This window comes from Panthera onca, chromosome D4, assembly GCF_046562875.1.
Source record: "Panthera onca isolate mPanOnc1 chromosome D4, mPanOnc1 haplotype 2, whole genome shotgun sequence".
Lineage (NCBI taxonomy): Eukaryota > Metazoa > Chordata > Mammalia > Carnivora > Felidae > Panthera > Panthera onca.
The window spans coordinates 92,804,624-92,823,272 of NC_138351.1; the positions used below are offsets into that span (position 1 = coordinate 92,804,624).

General features: G+C 60.7%; 1 protein-coding gene across 8 annotated transcripts in view; it reads right to left on the reverse strand.

The window, feature by feature from the left end:
- Positions 1–18,649, reverse strand: part of ADAMTS13 (ADAM metallopeptidase with thrombospondin type 1 motif 13) — a 32,361-nt gene that overhangs the window by 4,834 nt on the left and 8,878 nt on the right. For 3 of the 8 annotated variants that reach the window (XM_060610318.3, XM_060610315.3, XM_060610316.3), the window contains exons 11-28: positions 17,376–17,516; positions 16,733–16,895; positions 15,916–16,020; positions 15,462–15,613; positions 15,303–15,366; positions 12,791–12,917; positions 12,244–12,392; positions 11,778–11,898; positions 10,988–11,068; positions 9,652–9,833; positions 7,827–7,962; positions 7,595–7,724; positions 6,201–6,404; positions 5,817–6,000; positions 5,089–5,209; positions 3,527–3,656; positions 3,238–3,417; positions 2,387–2,569 (exon numbers count right to left, since the gene is read on the reverse strand). In XM_060610318.3, coding sequence (XP_060466301.3) covers positions 2,387–2,569; positions 3,238–3,417; positions 3,527–3,656; positions 5,089–5,209; positions 5,817–6,000; positions 6,201–6,404; positions 7,595–7,724; positions 7,827–7,962; positions 9,652–9,833; positions 10,988–11,068; positions 11,778–11,898; positions 12,244–12,392; positions 12,791–12,917; positions 15,303–15,366; positions 15,462–15,613; positions 15,916–16,020; positions 16,733–16,895; positions 17,376–17,516 — 2,553 coding nt within the window. Of the gene's footprint in view, positions 1–2,386; positions 2,570–3,237; positions 3,449–3,526; positions 3,657–5,088; positions 5,210–5,816; positions 6,001–6,200; positions 6,405–7,594; positions 7,725–7,826; positions 7,963–9,651; positions 9,834–10,987; positions 11,069–11,777; positions 11,899–12,243; positions 12,393–12,790; positions 12,918–15,302; positions 15,367–15,461; positions 15,614–15,775; positions 16,021–16,732; positions 16,896–17,375; positions 17,517–18,649 lie in introns of all 8 variants that reach the window. The other 5 variants (XM_060610323.3, XM_060610321.3, XM_060610319.3 and 2 more) reach the window with 5 other exon arrangements.

Genomic DNA, 18,649 nt, shown 5'->3' on the forward strand with positions numbered 1-18,649 from the left:
GCCAGTGGCAACCCCCCTTCCCTAGTCACGGCACTTAACGTGTGTCTGCACATCTGATTCGAAGGGGCACGGGCATCCCCATGTTTATAGCAGCGCTATCGACAATAGCCAAAGGATGGAAAGAGCCCGAATGTCCACCGACGGGTGAATGGATAAAGATGTGATTTATATACACTTGCCGATGAAAAAGAATGGAATCTTGCCATTTGCAACAACGTGGATGGAACTGGAGGGTATTAGGCCAAGTGAAATAAGTCAGAGAAAGACAAATATCGTAGGGCTTCGCTCATCTGTGGAATTTGAGAAACTTAACAGATGAACATCGGGGAAGGGAAGCAAAAGTAAGATAAAAACAGAGAAGGAGGCAAACCACAAGAGACTCTTAAATACAGAGAACAAACTGAGGGTGGATGGGGATGGGAGATGCGGGGGGTGGGGAAAATGGGTGATGGGCATTGAGGAGGGCATTTGCTGGGATGAGCACTGGGTGTTATATGTAAGAAGTGAATCACAGGAATCTACTCCTGAAGCCAAGACTACACTGCATGTTAGCTAACTTGAGGATTAGAAGGAAAGGAAAGGAAAGGGAAGGAAAGGAAAGGAAAGGAAAGGAAAGGAAAGGAAAGGAAAGGAAAGAAAAAAGAAAAGAGAAAAGAAAAGAAAAGAAAAGAAAAGAAAAGAAAAGAAAAGAAAAGAAAAGAAAAAGAAAAAGAAAAAGAAAAAGAAAAGAAAAGAGAACCAAGGCTGGGCTCCTGGATGGCTCAGTTGGTTAAGCGCCCGACTCTTGCTTTCCGCTCAGGTCGTGTTTTCACGGCTCATGAGTTCGAGCCCCTTAGCATTCTCTCTCTCCCTCTGTCTCTCTGCCTCTCCCCTGCTGTGCTCTCTCTGTCAAAATAAATAAAGAAAAACTTAAAGGAAAAAATGTGTCTAGACAATGCCACATTGGGAGGCGAAATCGCCCCGGGTTGGGAAACCGCTACGCTCAGTGAAGGAACAGACAGGGAAATCAACAGCGAAATAAACGCCAGGGCGTAGCACATGCTATGAAGAAGAGGGCAGAGCCCAGAGTCACGCGGTGGGCGGGCTGAGTGTGCCATTCTGGAGTGGTGCTCAGGGAGGACTCCCCACCTCTCTGCTGCGGTGCTTTGAGCAGAGCCCGGACGAAAGGCTATCCAGAGAAGACCCATTCTGGCAGCGGGAAGGTAGCCACAGAAGCCCTGAGGCAGGCGCCATCGGGGGAGTAGCCAGAGCTCAGGGGTGTGTGGAACTGCCGTATAAATCCCAGATAAATTCCCATGCGAATGACTGGGCTGCGCGGCCAAGGGACTTCAGCACAAGCCAAGAGACACCGCTGTGGGTGGTAAGTGGACCATAAAGCCACGGTATTTAAAACACTCTGACACGGGGACGGGTGGGGGAATTACAAACAACAGAAGCCGACAGAAAGCCCTGACACAGATCCCAACGTACACAAGGATCTAGGACACGATAAAGGAGCCGTCGGGGGAAATTCAGTGACTGACGTGGAGAAATACAGTGTGCTCCCGACTTTGCGACAGACCCCAGATAGATGACGGGTGAGCTAAGCGTTTCAATTGGAACGAATTCTTATCCGTAACGGTGTATTTCTCTGAGGCCAAGGAGACCGACAGGAAGGAAACATGGCAATACAGTGCGTCTATTAAGGCTGCTGGCGGGACACGGGTGTCTGTTCCCTTGTTTGGGTTCAGAAAAGCAGTTCGGTGGTAAAAACGCGAAGCTCCCGGGGCGCCTGGGTGGCTCAGTCGGCGAGGCGTCCGACTTCGGCTCGGGTCACGATCTCATGGTTTGTGGGTTCGAGCCCCGCGTCGGGCTCTGTGCCTACAGCTCAGAGCCTGCTTTGGATTCTGTGTCTCCCTTGCTCTCTGCCCCTCCCCCGCTCACACTCTGTCTCTCTCTCTCACTCCGTCTCTCTCTCAAAAATAAATAAACGTTAAAAAAAAAAAACAAAAAAAACGCAGAGCTACAAAGAAGCAGCCGTGGAAGCAGGGCCGACAAACAAGGTGACTGTCTGCTCTTCCCCGTCAGGCTCCCACCCCACCCCTGGACCTCGTTGGCTGCAGCTACTCTGTCCTGTGCCCGGCAGGGACCAGCCGCGGACCCCGCGTCAATGCTGCCCCCTCCCGCTGAAGCCCCCCAGCCCTCCCCACACCTGCGCACCCCACGGGCAGGCCACCCGCGTTCTGTTGGAACGTCACCTCGGACACCTAGCGCAGCCTGCCAGGTGGTCCTGCTGCCCGAGCACCGTCTCCCGCCAGAGCCACCCTTTAAGCCCCACCGCGACCGGCCGGGCGTACACACACTCCAGGACCTCGGGCTGCTTGCTGCACACCTGGGGGCTGCTGACCTGGGTGGGCAGGGCTCCGGGCCGCACGGCTCCTGCTGCTCCGGGCGAGGCAGCCCCAGGCACTGGCTGTCCGGCAGGATCTCCTCGCCCTCGGGCCCCCCGTGGGCCCGTGCGCAATACAGGATCCTCCGTGCGACCCCTCCTCCACAGCTCACGCTGCAGGCTGCCAGCTTGTACTGCCACCTGGGGCAAACCGGAGTCAGGCGGCGCCCGGAGAAGCAGGTCCCATTTCCCCAGACCGGGAAGGGCCTGGCCAGGGCCTTTCTCCGAGGGTCACCTTCACATCCCCACCGAGAGGCCGGGCCCAGTGGACAGAAAACACGCGGGAGAGCCCATTCAGCAGAACGCAAAGCTAAAGGCAAACCGACGTGTTCGAAGGGAAGTTGGGGGAGAGGCAGGGGACCCAAGGGAGCCTGCAAGGATATCTGTCTCTAGTAGGAACCCCAGCCCCCCACCGCGCCCGGCCGGCACTCCTAATCTTCCTTCCCCCCACGTTTGCCACATCCCCCCATCCGACTCTGTCTCCCATCTCCCCCCGCCCCTGGCACCCGCTCCGGGAGGGCAGGGATGCTTGTCTGTCCGGCTCCCTGCTGGGTCCCTGCTGCCAGAACAGCACCTGGGCGTGGCAGGTGCTCAGGAAAGAGCAAGCGATAAACGAACCGTCAGCCACATGGGCCCACGGCATCCCAGACCCCGTGAGACAACACTCACACGCTCTAAACGTCCCCCCCCCACCCCACAGCCTTCCCGGACACCAGTGTGACCTGCTCCCGCAGGCGAGGGCACGGAGGGTCAGGGGCTTCCTGGAAGGCGACGCCTAGGACCACCCGTCTCCTTGGGAAGGGGCCCACCTGGCAGGGCAGGGCTCCGGACTGCAGTCCCGGACGGGGCGGGGCCTGGGCAGCGGCCAGCACTTGGAGTGAGGCAGGGGGATGGGGCGGCCGCGGTCCAGCCTCACGCAGCGGACAGCCAGTGGCACCCGCCCCCCTCCGCAGGTCACTGGGCACGGCGCCAGGGCTCGGGTCTCCCACCTGCGGTAACAGGCCAGCGTTCCCTAGGAGGCTACACACCAGGGTAAGACTCCTTCCTCCCCGGGGGACCCAGGCTGCCGCCCCCAGCACGGTCTCCACCCCCACTCACCAAGCCGGGCACGGGGCAGCCTGGCAGACCTCCCGCCGGCTCCCAGGCTTGCTTCCCAGGTCACATAGCTCTTCCTGGACAGGGGTCCCCAGGACAGAGTCCATGCACACGAAATGCAGCTCCTTCAGGCCTGCAGGGAGGGAGCAGAGGCCCCGAGCCCCAAGAGGAGGATTCAGCCAGAACTACAGGTACCCAGGTCTCTGGAGACTCTAGCAGATAAGGCCTACGTGGGCTCCAGCCCTGCCTCTGCCACTTACCAGCTGGCCAAGTCACGTGTTCGAGTGACTTAACCTCTCTGAGCCTCGGGTTGTTCATCTGCCTAACGTGCAGGGATATTTATAAAGACTTAAAAATTTTTCTTAATGTTTCTTTTTGAAGGAGAGAGAGAGAGAGAGAGAGAGAGACGACAGAGTGCAAGCGGGGGAGGGGCAGAGAGAGAGGGAGACACAGAATCCGAAGCAGGCTCCAGGCTCTGAGCTGTCAGAGCCCGACGCGGGGCTCGAACTCACGAACTGGGAGATCATCCCCTGAGCCGAAGTAGGACGCTTAACTGACTGTGCCAGCCAGGCCCCTCTAAAGATTTTTTTTTTTTTTAACATTTATTTATTTTTGAGACAGACAGAGACAGAGCATGAATGGGGGAGGGTCAGAGAGAGGGAGACACAGAATCGGAAACAGGCTCCAGGCTCCGAGTCGTCAGCACAGAGCCCGACGCGGGGCTCGAACCCACGGACCGCGAGATCGTGACCCGAGCCGAAGTCGGACGCTTCACCGACCGAGCCACCCAGGCGCCCCAAGATTTTTAAAGCACAGAAACAAAGTGCCTGGCACATAGTAGGTCCAGAATAGCTATATGAGAATCTCTTAATGCGTTTCTGATGACGATGTTATCGGGGCTGGTTTCCTTGAATCTCTCCTTTAGGAGCATCCTCAAAAGAAATCTCTGGTCTTGGTTGTACATGTGCTGAAGTTTCACGAAGCAAGTGGTTAGCGTTTTGGTTTAAGAACGCGGCATATCTTAGAATTTTCTTCTGGTGTGGCTGCCAGGAAGCTCAGAGCTAAGTTTGGGGCCCTCCTCTCACTGCTTTTCCACACCTTAAGAAATACATTTGGGTGCCAGTGTTGCTGGGTTTTATCATCTTTTCCTATCTTTCAGGCAATCAGTGAACACATTTACATGACTGTCTGCACTTTGCCCCGGTCCCCTTGTGCATTATGTTACGTTCTCGTGTAGTCTGGATTCTCTGTAAGCCCACCCAAATGCTTCTAGAACTAGGTAAGATGCGGGGCGCCTGGGGGGCTCGGTCGGTTGGGCGTCCGACTTCGGCTCAGGTCATGATCTCACAGCTCGTGAGTTCGAGCCCCATGTCGGGCTCTGTGCTGACCGCTCAGAGCCTGGAGCCTGCTTCGGATTCTGTGTCTCCCTCTCTCTCTGCCCCTCTGCCGTTCACGCTCTGGCTCTGTCTCTCTCTCTCTCTCTCTCAAAAATAAACATTAAAAAAAAAATAACTACACAAAATGTAGACAGGTAAGAGTTAGCTAACGAGCCCTGGGGGCCTTACCTCGACTGCAGGAGACAGAGCACGGCCCCGCCAGGGGGGTCCACACGTGTGCGGCACGGGCCCCCGGCCTGGCAGGGGCCGGTGGGGATGTGGCCTCCTCCTCTAGAGACCGGGGGTCTGTCTGCAGGGAACAGGGAACGAGCTGCTGGGTCTGGGTTTCACCCTCTCGGTCCCTGGGCACCTGGCCTCCAGCCGTGCCAATCTCTTCAGGAGCGAGCAGAAGCGGTCAGCAGCACCCCCAAAGGCTGCCCCTCCCTGCCGCTCCTTTCTGGGGAGATGTACTTCTGGCTGCCAGAGGAAGCCCTCAGCCCACACCCACCTTGGCCTCTGTATCACCGTAGGGCAGGGCTGAGGCTGGGGCTCGGGAGCCAGATTTGCAGGCGCCCTTGACCCCGCAGCCCCCACCAGTCTGGAGGGGACAGGCTTGTCTTGTCTGAAAGCAACGCCCGTCAGCCAGGGCCCCAGGACGCAGGCAGGAGTGTCTGTGCTGCAGGGAACTGGCAGCATTCTAACAGGGTCTGGGCTTCAGCCCGGCTTGCCGGCCGCAGCGGGGCTTTCCAGGAGGTCCCGAGCCTTTCCCCCAAGTTTCCTCTCTGCCCGGGGCGGGGGGATCCCGCGCATAGCAGGACTGCGGAGGGACAACCTCTGCGCTCTGGCCAGGAGGCGGATGGTAACCAGCGCTCCCCGTTCTCTGGCCAGAGAAGCACCCAATAGCCCAGGGCACTCACGTGGCCCTGTGCCGGAGGACATGCCGTGGCCACACACGGCTCGAGGGTGGGCAGCTTCTCGTCCGTGGAGCAGGGCCCGGCTGTGGCCAGCGCGTCCGGGCCACCTGCCCCGTGCACACACGTCCCGTTGTGCGAAGCCAGGTGGGCCTCACAGGCTGATGAGCACGCGTCCGACTCCTGGCGCCTGAGGAGGATGCGGGACTCACATCAGGCCCTGTCCCTGCCGTTGGGCCACAGGTACAGCCCAGCCCCTGGGGCAGGAGGCAGCGAGCCTGCGCCCCAGGATCCGAGAGCCCAGAGAGGCACCACGGAGCAAAACCCGGAGGCCTCTCCCTGCAGCGCGGGACGAGCGGCTGCCGGCATCCGCGGTGACACGGCCCTCACCCTCCTGCCTTCCAGAGAGGACAGCGGGCCTCCGTCCACGTTATAATATCACTGCTGTGACAGAATCGGGTCACCCAGATCGGGGATGGCCGCTGCGTCTCGTGTGCGTGCGAACCCTGACAGGTGGCGTCAGGCCCGCGGCGCCGTGTTGAGGATTCGGAGGCAGGCGTGGGCCTCGGTGGGACAGGGGGGTGGTTCCTACGACTGCCACGGATGGGAGAGGGAAAAAGGAGCCCAAGCCACGCGTGGGCCACCAGTGACCTAGGCCAACCCCCTCGCCGCCGGACAAGCAACAAAACCGGGGCCCCGAGAGGGAAGGGACTTGCCCCGGTCACCCACCCAGTATATGGCACATCAGAATAAGCCAGCTTGGACGCTGAAGGGATGGGGGGAAGGGGTGCCGTGTGCAGACAATGATAGCAGTGACAAAGTGACCCTTATTGCTTTCCATCTGTGGCTTCATCACTTGGTCCTCACAGCCCCTCCATGAGCAGGGACCCGGGGGTTCAGAGAGGGAAATGGCCAGCCCACGGTCTCTTGGATGGCAATTCTGAAGCTGGCCACTCCGGGCCGCCCCCGCCTCTCACTCAGGAGGGTGGGGCCCAGCCAGAGTCCTGGGGAAGACGGGGCACTCTGGAAGGGTAGGGCTCGGTGCAGGGACAAGCCCTGCCAGACAGACGGTGCCCCCGCCTCCCCCGCCTCCCCGCGCTCACCTGCCGGGGCCAGGCTGGGGGGGTTGCGGGTTTCCGGCACTGCCGGCTGCAGGGCCAAGGCTCGGCACCGGGCAGGGGGCAGCGTCCTCGGGAGGCTGCCCTGGGCCTCCACGAAACGCACCGCCCTCTCCCACGTGCGCCCAAGTCTCCAGTGGCCCAGCTGAGGCGGGGAGGAACAGAGCCACGGGGGCTCCGGCTCCCGGAGGACCGGCCCAGGAGAGGCGGTGGGAGACAAGGCGGACCTGTCCAGCCACCTGAGCCTCGGGACAGCTGGGTAAAAGTGCCAGCCCGGCACCCGACAGGGACGGCCTGGTCCCTCGCGGTACGCTCCTGCCAACGGTGCGTGCCAGCTGCTTTCCGCCGTCACCTCTCTGAACCTCACCTCCTCCCTCCCGGGGAGGCGACCACCTCCACCCTGCGGCGAGCTCAGAGCGGGTGCACGCTGCCCTTAGACGAGGTGCAGCGGGAATGGGTCACACTAGGCTGACCCTGGCACCCGCCTGGGCCCAAATCTCGGTGTCCTCGCCTGCAGGACGGGGGCACTGACACAACGCACCTCCCAGGGCAGTGTCCGGGACGGCACGAGAACACGCCTGGAAGCGGCCTCACCGAGCCCAAGCTACGTGGACCCCGCGGCCAGCAAGAGCCCGGGGGCCACTGCCGGGCGCAGAGAGCACTCACTCTGGGGGGCAGGGCCCGGGGGCGCAGGACTCCGGCCACGCTGCCGGCCGCTGGCTCCCTTCGCACCGGGCAGCCTCCGCCCACTCGTTCCCGGCCCGGTCCAGACAGCTGTAGGTCACCCAGCGCAGCCCTGGGGTCGGGGGGTGGGGGGAGAAGGGGGAGGCTGAGCGGCTGAGCCACCTCGCCGCAGGGGGCGGATGGTGCTCCAGGCCAGCCCCACCCCGGGCCTCACCTGCCCCACAGCTCACGGAGCAGGACCCCCGCACGGCGGCCCACGCCCAGGCCTGTGGCTGCTTCGGCTGGAAGTAGGTGAAGGTGATGTCTGGGCGCGCAAGGTCACCATACTCCTCCCCATAGCGCCTGTAAACCTGCGTGAGACAGACAGGGGCCGGGCTGGCCCCCCCCCCGCGAGGTTCTAACACCTGTCCCCACGATGCCTCATTTGGCCACTCAGCACCGGCACCGTGTTGTTTGTTAAAACCCGCCTGGCGGGTCCTGCCTCAGCGGCGCTCTCTCTCTCTCTCTCTCTCTCTCTCTCTCTCGTGGCCCAGGAATCTGTAGTATTTTTACCCACAGAGTAAAGGGTGCAGACACAGCTGCCAGGCGGCCACATCTGGAACAGTGTTCCCGGGGGGGTTGGAGCTGGGGGCCGAACCGGGCTGTACGAGGAGGCAGGGAAGGAGTGAACGGCTTACCAGGAGGCTCCTTCCAGCCTGGCTTGCACTCTGGGGGAGCCCCCGGCTGTCTCCCCCCGCGGTGGGGGCAGAGGTGGGGCTGCCAGACCAAAGCCAAGGGCCGCCAAGCCTCGGACCCCTCCCTGAGGGTTCTCAGGGCTATTTCAACACACGCTAACTTGCATCCACCCCTCCAGGCGCCTTCCTCGGCAAAGCACACGTGGGGACACGTGCAGAGGAGCTCGTGCGTGGAGGATGAGCCCGAAGCCCGTGCTCCCGTGTGCCTCTGTCCCCAGCACAAAGACCCCACATCCACTCGGTGCCAGCGACTGCTGCCCATGCTGCCGGGCGCGTGTGTCCCCTAACCCCGGGAGGCGGGATGGCAGCCTGCTGCCCATCCTACAGGAGAACACTGAGGCACAGGGCGGTGGCATACACAGGCGGCAAGGGCAGGGGGAGAACCTAGCAGCCTCTGCGGAGGACAGCGTGGCTTGGGAGAACATTCAGCTTGCAGGCCTGGCCCTGTGCCCGTCCCTCTGTCCCACGGCTCCCGGGGGGTCTCACTTTCCCTCGATTAGGGTGGGGCGTGCCCATCCTCTGGCACCTTCAAGATCCAAGCCGGCAAGCCCTTTAGCAGCGGCCACCTTTCAGGACGTGCCCCCCTGCCACACGCTTAATGCACCTTGTTTTTGACAAACGAATCTTGACAAAACTTCGTAACGTAGGCATGCCTGGCCCCATTTCACGGGTGGGGAAATTTAGGCTTAGGAAAGTTCGTGCCCTTGCCCAAGCTCTTGGAGAGCCGGGATTCACACTCCAGTCCGTCGGAGTCCCAGGGCCTGGACCCTTCACCTCTGGGTCACCCTGCATCCGGCTCCTGGGCTGACGCGGCTCCAGGAGGGATGCCCCCACAGTGGGTCTCTAATCAGGGCATCACCGACGGTCTCGCTCCCCATGCCCTCCTCGGGCCAGGTCCGACACAGGCCTGATCCCCACTGCACCTGATGGCCCTGCATAGAGCCCCCTCTGCACCCTCCCTCCCCAACCCCCAAGTCCCCGGGGGGAAGCCCCCACTCTTCCCGTGGCCAGCAAGACCCCTGCAGATCTGTCCCGCCTCCTTGCCTGGGGTGGGGGGGGGGGGTGTCCCTTCCCTCATCCCTCCTAGTTACCCATCCTGGGCACACACTGTTCCTCAAGACGCGTTCGTCACTCCCTGCTTGGCCCGGCCAGCTCATCTCTGACCTCAGCAGCACAGCCCTCTCCTGGGGAAGCCCCCGACCCCTGCACGCCCACTCTCAGAACGCCAGGGACCCCGTGGGCTGGCTGCTGAGCGGTACCAGGAGGAGGCCCCACCGACCCACCCCCCCAGGCCCTCCTGGTCACCTGGATCTCCACGTCTTCCCGAGTGGGTCCCCGGATGCGGATCTCCTCCAGGTGAGGCAGCCGGTCCTCGGTGAGGGTCACTCTGTACTCGACACGGCTGTCCTCCAGGAGGGAGGGGTAGGTGGTGCTGGGAGAGATGCTAGAGCTCCCGGCCACGACGTAGCGCCCTCCGATCCGCACCGCTGTGGGAGATCCAGGCTGTCAGCAGGGGGAGCGCCACCCCACCCCAGCCCCGCGGCAGGTGGCCACCAGCCCTCACGGAAGAGGTCCCGGTTTAAGGAATGGGGTGGTGGCAACCACGGGACGTGATCTCTGCTGCCACATCGGTAGCCTCCCCCCCAGGGTCCCAGCCCTCCCTGGGGAGCCCATCTGCCTGGCGCCTCGGTGGGTCAGGCGGTCTCTGCAGCCAGCAAGGCACAGCCTCCCAGGTGTGCACAGGCATCTGACCACAGAGAGCGTCCCCACGGGGCACCTGGCGGGGGGGGGGGGTCCGTTAGTTGAGTGTCCAGCTCTTGGCTTCGGCTCGGGTCGTGATCTCACGGTTCGTGAGTTTGAGCCCTGTGTCAGGCTCTGTGCTGACAGCGTCCCCGTGTCGGTGGCTCTGCGCCTCTGCCCAGAACCTGGTGAGCACTGTGGACCTGCCATCTCACCAGGTGCACTCACGTGGAGCTCTCCAGGCAGCTTCAGGGCCCCAAGGACCCCCAAGCACCCCCACTCCGGATTCCAAGGACGGGTGTAGGCGCCCTCGAAATCAAGAACCACCATGGCATCGGGTAGTAATGCAACTGGTCCAAAGACAGACGTGGCCTTTGCCCTGGGCTTCCAGGCAGAAACTTGCGTCACACCTGACAGCTGTATCTTTGTTTAAGGCGGGGGCTGGCCAAGCCGCCAAGACCAAAGACGCGATTTAGACAGCAGCTCTGAGTCAACCGCCTCAGCGAGCCCAGAGATGGAGACCATCCGCGTGAGGAACCGGTCCGCCGGTCAGGCCTCCCGTCTACATGATGAAGCCCTAATTCAAACTGGACGCTGAACCCCGGTGAGCTCCCTGGGTTGGCACTACTCGGTGCATGTTGTCACGCTTCGGTGCTGGACACGGGACCCTCCCAGGTTCTGCCCTAGGCGTCTTTTGCTCTGGCTTTATTGTCTAAGCCATAACCGCGGGTATAAAAGCTCTCCAACTTCTGGGGATCCTTCTAGTGACAGATCCACCCTGGCAGTGGTCAGGGAACCCCCTGAACTTGTAGCTGGCATCCGAAGTGAGGGCATCTTGGGGTCTGTGCCTCGCCGTGCGCAGTCTGGCTAACTCTGGGTGAGTGCCCTCTGCCCAGCTCACCCAAGTGTGTGAAGAGAGGTCTCCGGTTGGCGACGTATATGCTGGTCAGGTTGCGGGTAACCGTCAGGAACGTGACATACTCTAGAAGGAAGCAGGGGAGGGTGGGTGGTCCCAGGTCACTTACATCGCAAAGGGAGCAAATTTCAGGTGTACAGGAAAAAGAGCCTCAGCCCCGAAAGCTACCAATACAATGGGGCTGCCTCGGGCAGTAGGGGGCCCCCGTCACCCCTCGGACAGTAGAGAGCCCCCTGTCACCCCTCGGGCTGTAGAGAGCCCCGTGTCACCAGGGGCCAATCAAAGCCAGGCTGGGCGGCCACCCTCCAGGGTGCTGCCCCGGCCAGGAGGAGGGACTGAATCCAAGGTTCTGGCCTCAGCGTGTGACCCGCCACAGGGAGGTGGGACTCAACTCCTCAGCTGACCTTCTAAGCGCCCACTTTGCAAATGACTTGACCTCCTTTATAAACAGATCACAGCCAAGGGGTTCCCAAGTATAACATCCCTTCTGATGGGATTCCTTGGGTAGGAAGGGCCAGGCCGGCCTCCCACAGACCGCCCAGTATCCGGGTTTTATCTGCATCACAGCTACCGTGAGCAGTCATTCCCAAAACTCCACTGCCCCCGGCGGCGGCGGCCTCATCAGACTCCGAGCTGGGTGGGGAGGCTGGCGAGGTGGAGGGCAGAGGCCGAGGCCCACGAGGAGGGTCCGGGGCTCACTGCCAAGGCTCTGAGCTGCAGGTGTCTCTTGGAGGCTGGCGGGGGCCCGGCCATCCACCCCGAGGGAAGCCCCTACCTCTGGCCCTTCCGGCCGTGAAAGAGCCGTTGCGGGGGCTGCACGTGCTGTTGTCCCCTCCACACACCTGGCACGCGTCTCGCACCTGCTGGGAGTCCATCCTGCCGTCACAGCCGAATGTCTGTGCAAAGAGCAGTGGCAGGTGACGCCTGTCCCCACCGACCCCACTGCTCTGAGGCCCTGGGATTCACACGACAAACTCGAGGCGTTTTGCAGCATCTGACCTCCATGCAGGAAGCAGGCATAAGTGACTCCCCCAAGGTCACAGCGGAGCTCTCGACCCCCTGCTGACTCCAAGGTCAGTTCAGTGCCCTAGCATCACCCCATGCGGACTCCGCGGCAGCTTCACAAGGACCGCGCCCGCAGACCAGGCCCTCTCCGAGCCCCTTAGCATCTGGCTTCCGACGTGACTGGCCGCAGGGCCACAGCGGGTGGGAGGGTACCTCCGCTGCCCGCACACGCGTACCCTGCAGCTGCCCGACACGCACAGGCTCAGGGTCCCGTCCTCCCGCTGACCACTTGGCACACACCGGGTCCCATCCAGGAAACCGTCCCCACGCCTCACAATGAAGGTCTCGCCGATGGCTCGGCACATGTGTCTGCACAGAGCGTCCCCTGGGAAGGTGGAGAGACAGAGAACCCTGACGCGAGGGTGACCGGGAGCTGGGAAGGCGGTGACCCTGCAGAGCACAGCCCAGGTGGGCCTGCCCTTGTCAGGGCCACTTCACTTCATCCTCCGGGTTTGGGGCCAGGGCCCCGCCTCCTGAGGCAGCGATCACGATCACGACGTAACGCTTGTTACCGAATCGAGCCGAGGAGCCCCCTTGGTGCTTCCCGGTGTCTCACTGAATCCTTCCAACACCCGAGCAGGGAGACCCTACTCTTATTTCCATGTTACAGATGGGAACACCGAGACTCAGGCCCCTTAGCAAGGGGGCTGAGCCAGGACGCGATATAGAGCCTGAGTCCGAACCCTGCTCTCAACAGCATCAGGGTGATGGGGGCCAGCCCACCTTGACTGTACTGCTCAGCGGAGCCCCAGCGGTAGAAGGAGGCGTTGCCTGGGGACAGGTGCAGCGGTTTCCTGTCCGTCCGGGAGCACTGCTCAGACATGAAGTCCAGCTGGGTCTTCTCACAGGCCTGGCCGGGAGGAGGCAGAGAACAGGCACAGGAGGGGCCCTGGGATGGGGGGCCTGGGGACGGGGGATCTAGGACAGGAGCCTCTGCCACCGGGGACAGCAAGGCACCCCGCGGCACGAGGGCCACGGTGTGGCTTTGAGCCCGCTCCTGGCTGCGCTGCGGTTCCCCGCTCTAGAAAGCAGGGGAACCAAGAGCCTTTCTCTGCTGAGGAGAGAATCCCGGAGAATCTGCAAGGACACAGGGCAGGGCCTACCAGCCAGCAACAAAGAAAGAAAGAGCACTGTTCGCCTGCTCCCCTCCCTGAGCCCGTGCTCCAGGTGAGGACTCTGCCCTCCAGGTCTGGGGAGGCCCGTGACCGCCTGGGGAAAGTGGGAGGGAAGGCCTCGCCACGTGCACATCTTGACACAACGTCAAAGGAGCCATCCGAGCGCTTCGCACCAAGGGTACCGGCCATGATCAAAGAACACCGGCAACAGGGGCGCCCGGGTGGCTCAGTCAGTCGAGCGTCTGATTCTGGATTTCGGTTCAGGTCATGATCTTGTGGTTTGTGAGTTTGAGCCCTCAACCCTGACAGTGTGGAGCCTGCTTGGGAGTCTCTCTCTCCCTCTCTCTCTGCCCCTCCCCGGCTCGCTCTCTGCTCTCTCTCTAAAAGTAGAAAAAGAAAGAAAGAAAGAAAGAGAGAAAGAAAGAAAAAAAGAAAGAAAGAAAGGCAAAAGAAAGAAAGGCAAAAGAAAGAAAAGAAAGAAAAAAGAAAGAAAGAAAGAAAGGCAAAAGAAAGAAAGAAAGAAAGAAAGGCAAAAGAAAGAAAAGAAAGAAAAAAGAAAGAAAGAAACGCAAAAGAAAGAAAGAAAAAGAAAGAAAGAAAGAAAGAAAGGCAAAAGAAAGGCAAAAGAAAGGCAAAAGAAAGAAAGAAAGAAAGAAAGGCAAAAGAAAGAAAAGAGAAAGAAAGAAAGAAAGAAAGAAAGAAAGAAAGAAAGAAAGAAAGGCAAAAGAAAGAAAAGAAAGAAAATCTTAAAAAAAAACCTCACGGGCAATAAAGATGGGGAGCGGAGAGGATATGGAGAAAGCGGAACCTTCGCCCACAGCTGGCGGGAGTGCAAAATAGCTGGGCTGCTGTGCAGGATGGTTTTGGAGGCTCCTCAAAGACTTGAACGTAGAAATGCCATACAATCCAGCGATCCCGCTTTTGTTTTTAACGTTTATTCGTTTTTAAGAGCAAGAGAGACAGAGCACGAGCAGAAGAGGGGCAGAGAGAGAGACACAGGGGGACGCAGAATCCGAAGCAGACTCCGGGCTCCGAGCCGTCAGCGCAGAGCCCGACGCAGGGCTGGAACCCACGGACCGCGAGATCGTGACCTGAGCCGAAGTCGGACGCTCCACCGACCGAGCCACCCAGGCGCCCCTATCCAGTGATCCCACTTTCAGGTGCATACTCAAAAGAAATAAAAATCGGGGGGGTGCCTGGGTGGCTTCTGGCTTCCGCTCAGGTCACGATCTCACGGTTCGTGAGTCCAGGCCCCGCACTGGGCTCTGCGCTGACACCGAAGATCCTCTGTCTCCCTCTGTCTCCCTCTGTCTCTGCCCCTCACACCCGCACGCGCGCTCTCACTCTCAAAAATAAACACTAAAAAATAGGAATAAGAATTGGTACTGGAGTCCACATACACACACGCCCACAGCAGCACTGTTCACAATAACCAAGAGGTGGAAATGGCCTAAATGTCCGTCAACACATGGACGGATAACATGTGGCCCATCCACATGATGGGCTGCCGTTCAGCCACAAAAAGGACTGCACTTCTCACACCTGCTACACCGTGGATGACCCTTGAGGACACGATGCTGAGTGATAGAAGCCAGTCACAAAAAGGCCACGCGTTGTGTGATTCCATTTGTATGAAATGTCCAGAACAGACGCATCCGTGGAGACAAAAGGTGACTGGTGGCTGCCAGGGCGGGAGGATGGGGGGGGGGGGGGGGAGCAACGACTTAACGGGTCTGGGGTCCTACTCTGGGCTGACAGAAGCGGTTTGGAACTTGATGGAGGCGGTGGTTGCACAACATTGTGAATGTACTAAATGCCACGGGATCTCACCCTTAAAATGGTTGATTTTATGTGATGTGAATTTCACCTGCTCTTAGAATGGAGGAATGGTTTCAGGGGGTGCTGGGGGGGGGGGCAGTGGCAGGTGGGGAGGGAGGGGGACGCTGCAGGGACATCCTGGAGTATGCCTTGAGGTCCCAGTAGAGGTAGAACAGCACCCCCCTCTTTCAAAAGCGCCCTGGCATGAGCCACGAATTACAGCCGCCCTGATCCTTCCACACCCCCCGGCTCCCGCGCTGCCGACCTGACCCTCTGGCTGCACCCCGGGGAGGCAGGCCTACCTGGGTGTTGCACATCTCCGCCTGGAGGTCATCGCCCACACACGCACGCCCTCCAAAGGCCGGCCTGAAAATACCCACAAGACACGGGGTGACAGGGGAGCCACTCCCCCCTAGCCAGCCAGCCCTGACCTGGAGAACAGCGCCTCCTGCAAGCAGTACCTGGGGTTGCTGCACTGTCGCCTCCTGGTGACCACCCCTCCCCCGCAGGAGCGGGAGCAGGGACTGGGGGGACCCCAGCTAGACCAGTGCCCGTGCACCACTCCCACGGGGGTCAGCTCCGCCAGGGAGCGGCAGTGACCTTTGGAGCACCACTGCGAGAGAAGGGAGAGAAGGGCACACCATCGCACACCCAGGACGGCTGGCATCCCCAGGGCCCCGCGCCCGCAGGGTGGCCACACAGGCATGCACACGTGCTCGTGCCCCGCCCTCCCATCCTGCTCAGGAAATGAAGCTAAATACGAAAGAGGGCAAACCCCAGCGTGTAGGACAGAGGGGTCTGGTCCCCGCAGAGTGGAGGAGAAGGGCAGAGGCACAGAGGTCTGCAGGGTAGCGGGAAGCCGAGCGCCTGGTAGAGCCCGCCAGCCAACACATGCTCCGTCACTCCCGCTCCGACCTTCTGCTCGCCACACTCTGTCCCATCCAGGAGGGGAGTCAAGAGGCGGCTACAGACGCTTTGGTCCAGGGGGTCCTTGTGGCAGGAGAGAGCCTGGCACACGTCCTAAACGGGGACACAGGGGGCCCGCTGGAGGGGCTAGTGTCCAGCCTTAACTGTCCCCCCGCAGACCACGGGGGCGCACACACCGCTCTGTGGGCACCGGTGGCCGGGGAGAATGGGCACAGCACACCTGTCCGTGAGCCCACGAAAATGTTTTCACTTCTTCTAAAATCAGCAGACAAAAAACGATTCTTTAGGTCAAAGCAGGTGTCCTCATATGTAACGTTAATACGTTTTGTTATAACAACGCGAAGAAAAAAAACTTTATATATTTCATAAAAACACTGATAACAATTCTCAGTATTCCGTACTGAGAAAGAGGCCCCGATAGGGCAAAGGTGCCTGGGGCCCATGGAAGTCCAGGGAGGAAGTCCCTCTTTGGGGAGCCGGCCCCCCTTCATCTCCCCTTCCCCCGCTAGCTCACACTCCTGCTATAGGATTCAGTGTGGAGGGGACTTCCTCCAGGGAGCCCTCCAGGTTCCCATCGGATCGGAAGCCCTTGGTGACTGCCTATTTAAGTCCCGCGTCCATGGGTTCAAGGGCTCCACATAATCTGTGGGACACAGTCAAAAGGAAAACATGAGCACCCTCGCTCAAAATTTGCGCATTTTAAGAGGTGCCTGGCGGCCTGGCACAGCGAGCGCGGGGCAGGAGCTTGTCGCGGGTAGAGGGTGCAGGGGCTGGGTGGCGGAGAAGCGGGACGGCGGGGACTCACCAGGTGCCCCCTGGTGAAGGTGCAGGCCACCGCTGCAGGGCCGAAGGCGACGCGGCACTGCTCGTCCGCGCCGTAGTGGAGGCCGGGCTGCGCCCGGGGAGGGCTCCCCGCGGCCCCGGCCTGCGGCCCGGGCGGGTCCCACAGGCAGCGCGCCCGTCCTGCGCTGCGACAAGGCCCGGCTCAGACCCCGGGTGCACACCGGGGTGGAGGGGTGGGCGCGGGCGGGCGGGCAGGGGGTTCTCAGCGCGCACCCCCAGCAAGAGCTTGGACCGGGCTCGGGCCCCGGGGGAGTGGAGGTGGGGCCCGGGCATCTGCCCGCGCCAGGGAGTGGGGAGGAAGGGGATGAGGCAGGGGAGCGGCGAGGAGGGAGGGGTGGCTGGAGGGAGGGGCGGGGATGGGGCCGAATTGAGGTGTGGGCGCGGAAACTGATGGACGTAAGAGGGTGCGTGGGAGCGGGGGAGAAACGGGATCCGCGCAGGGAAGGGTGGCTGGAGGGAGGGGCCAAGGAGGACAAAAGAGGGCCCCGGAGGGGGGGAGGGGACAGAGCGCGATGGGGATTGAACAGAGGGCTGGGGGCACAGGTAGGGGTGGCCCCAAGTGGAGATAGGGCGGGGAGGGCTGCGCGGGTGAGGGACGCGGCTACCTGAGCAGGTGCAGCAGTTGCTGGCGGCTGCAGGCGGACCACGAGAGGTCACCCCTGGCGGTCACCGCGTCCTGGGACGCCATCACGTGGCCGCTGGGCCCACAGCCGCTCCCGGGCGCGCCGTCGTGTTCCAAGCCCAAGCTGTCCGGGGGAGGCAACGCTCAGAGCCCTCGTGCCCCCTCCACCCGCCTGGAGTCCAAGCCTGGCCAGCCCTCTGGTCGGGTTGGAAGCCTTTGCAGACCCCCACGGCCTCCTGGCCCCCCCCCCCCCCACCAGCGAGCCCTGCCTCCGTTTCCCCCAGAAGGAGTGCTCAGCCAGCCAGCCAGGTGGTTCCTGCCTCTTTGGGCTAATAAATATCAAAAGGCGTTAGTGGCCCTTGGGTGGCTCAGTGGGTTGAGCCACTGACTCTTGATTTCCACTCAGGTCATGATCCCACGGTTGGTGAGATGGAACCCCCCCCCCCCCACTCTCGGGGCTCTGCACTGACAGGGCAGAGTCTGCTTGGGACCCCCTCTTTCTCTCTGCCCCTCCCCTGCTCATGTGCCCGCTCTCTCTCAAAAATAAATAATAAATAAAACATTTTTTAAAAGGCTTTAGGGCGCCTGGGGGGCTCAGTCGGTTGAGCAACTGACTTTGGCTCAGATCACGATCTCCAGGTTTGTGGGTTCGAGTCCATGTGGGGCTCTGTGCTGACAGCTTAGAGCCTGGAGCTGCTTTGGATTCTGTGTCTCCCTCTCTCTCTGCCCCTCGCCTGCTTGTTCTCTCTCTCTCTCAGAAATAAATAAAAATTTAAAAACCAGAAAAAAAAACAACATACAGTATAATCCTGATTTTGCAAATAAAAACTATGTGTGTGTGGGTGCCTGGGTGGCTCGGTCAGTTGAGCATCTGAATTTTTTTTTTTATGTTTATTTAGAGACAGAAAGAGATAGAGAGCGTGAGCAGAGGAGGGGCAGAGAGAGAGGGAGACAGAGGATCCGAAGCAGGCTCCGTGCTGACAGCAGGGAGCCCAGTGACAGGCTTGAATTCAGGAACCATGAAATCAGGACCTGAGCTGAAGTCAGATGCTTAACTGACTGAGCCACCCAGGGACCCGAGGGTCCAAGTCTTGATTTCAGCTCAGGTCATGATCCCAGGGGGAACGAGCCCACATCGGGCTCTGCACTAGCATGGAGGCCGCTTAAGATTCTCTCTCTCCCCTTCTGCCCCTCCCCTGCTCGCTTAAGCATGCTCAAGATTCTCTCTCTTCGTAAAATAAAAGTAAATATGTGTGT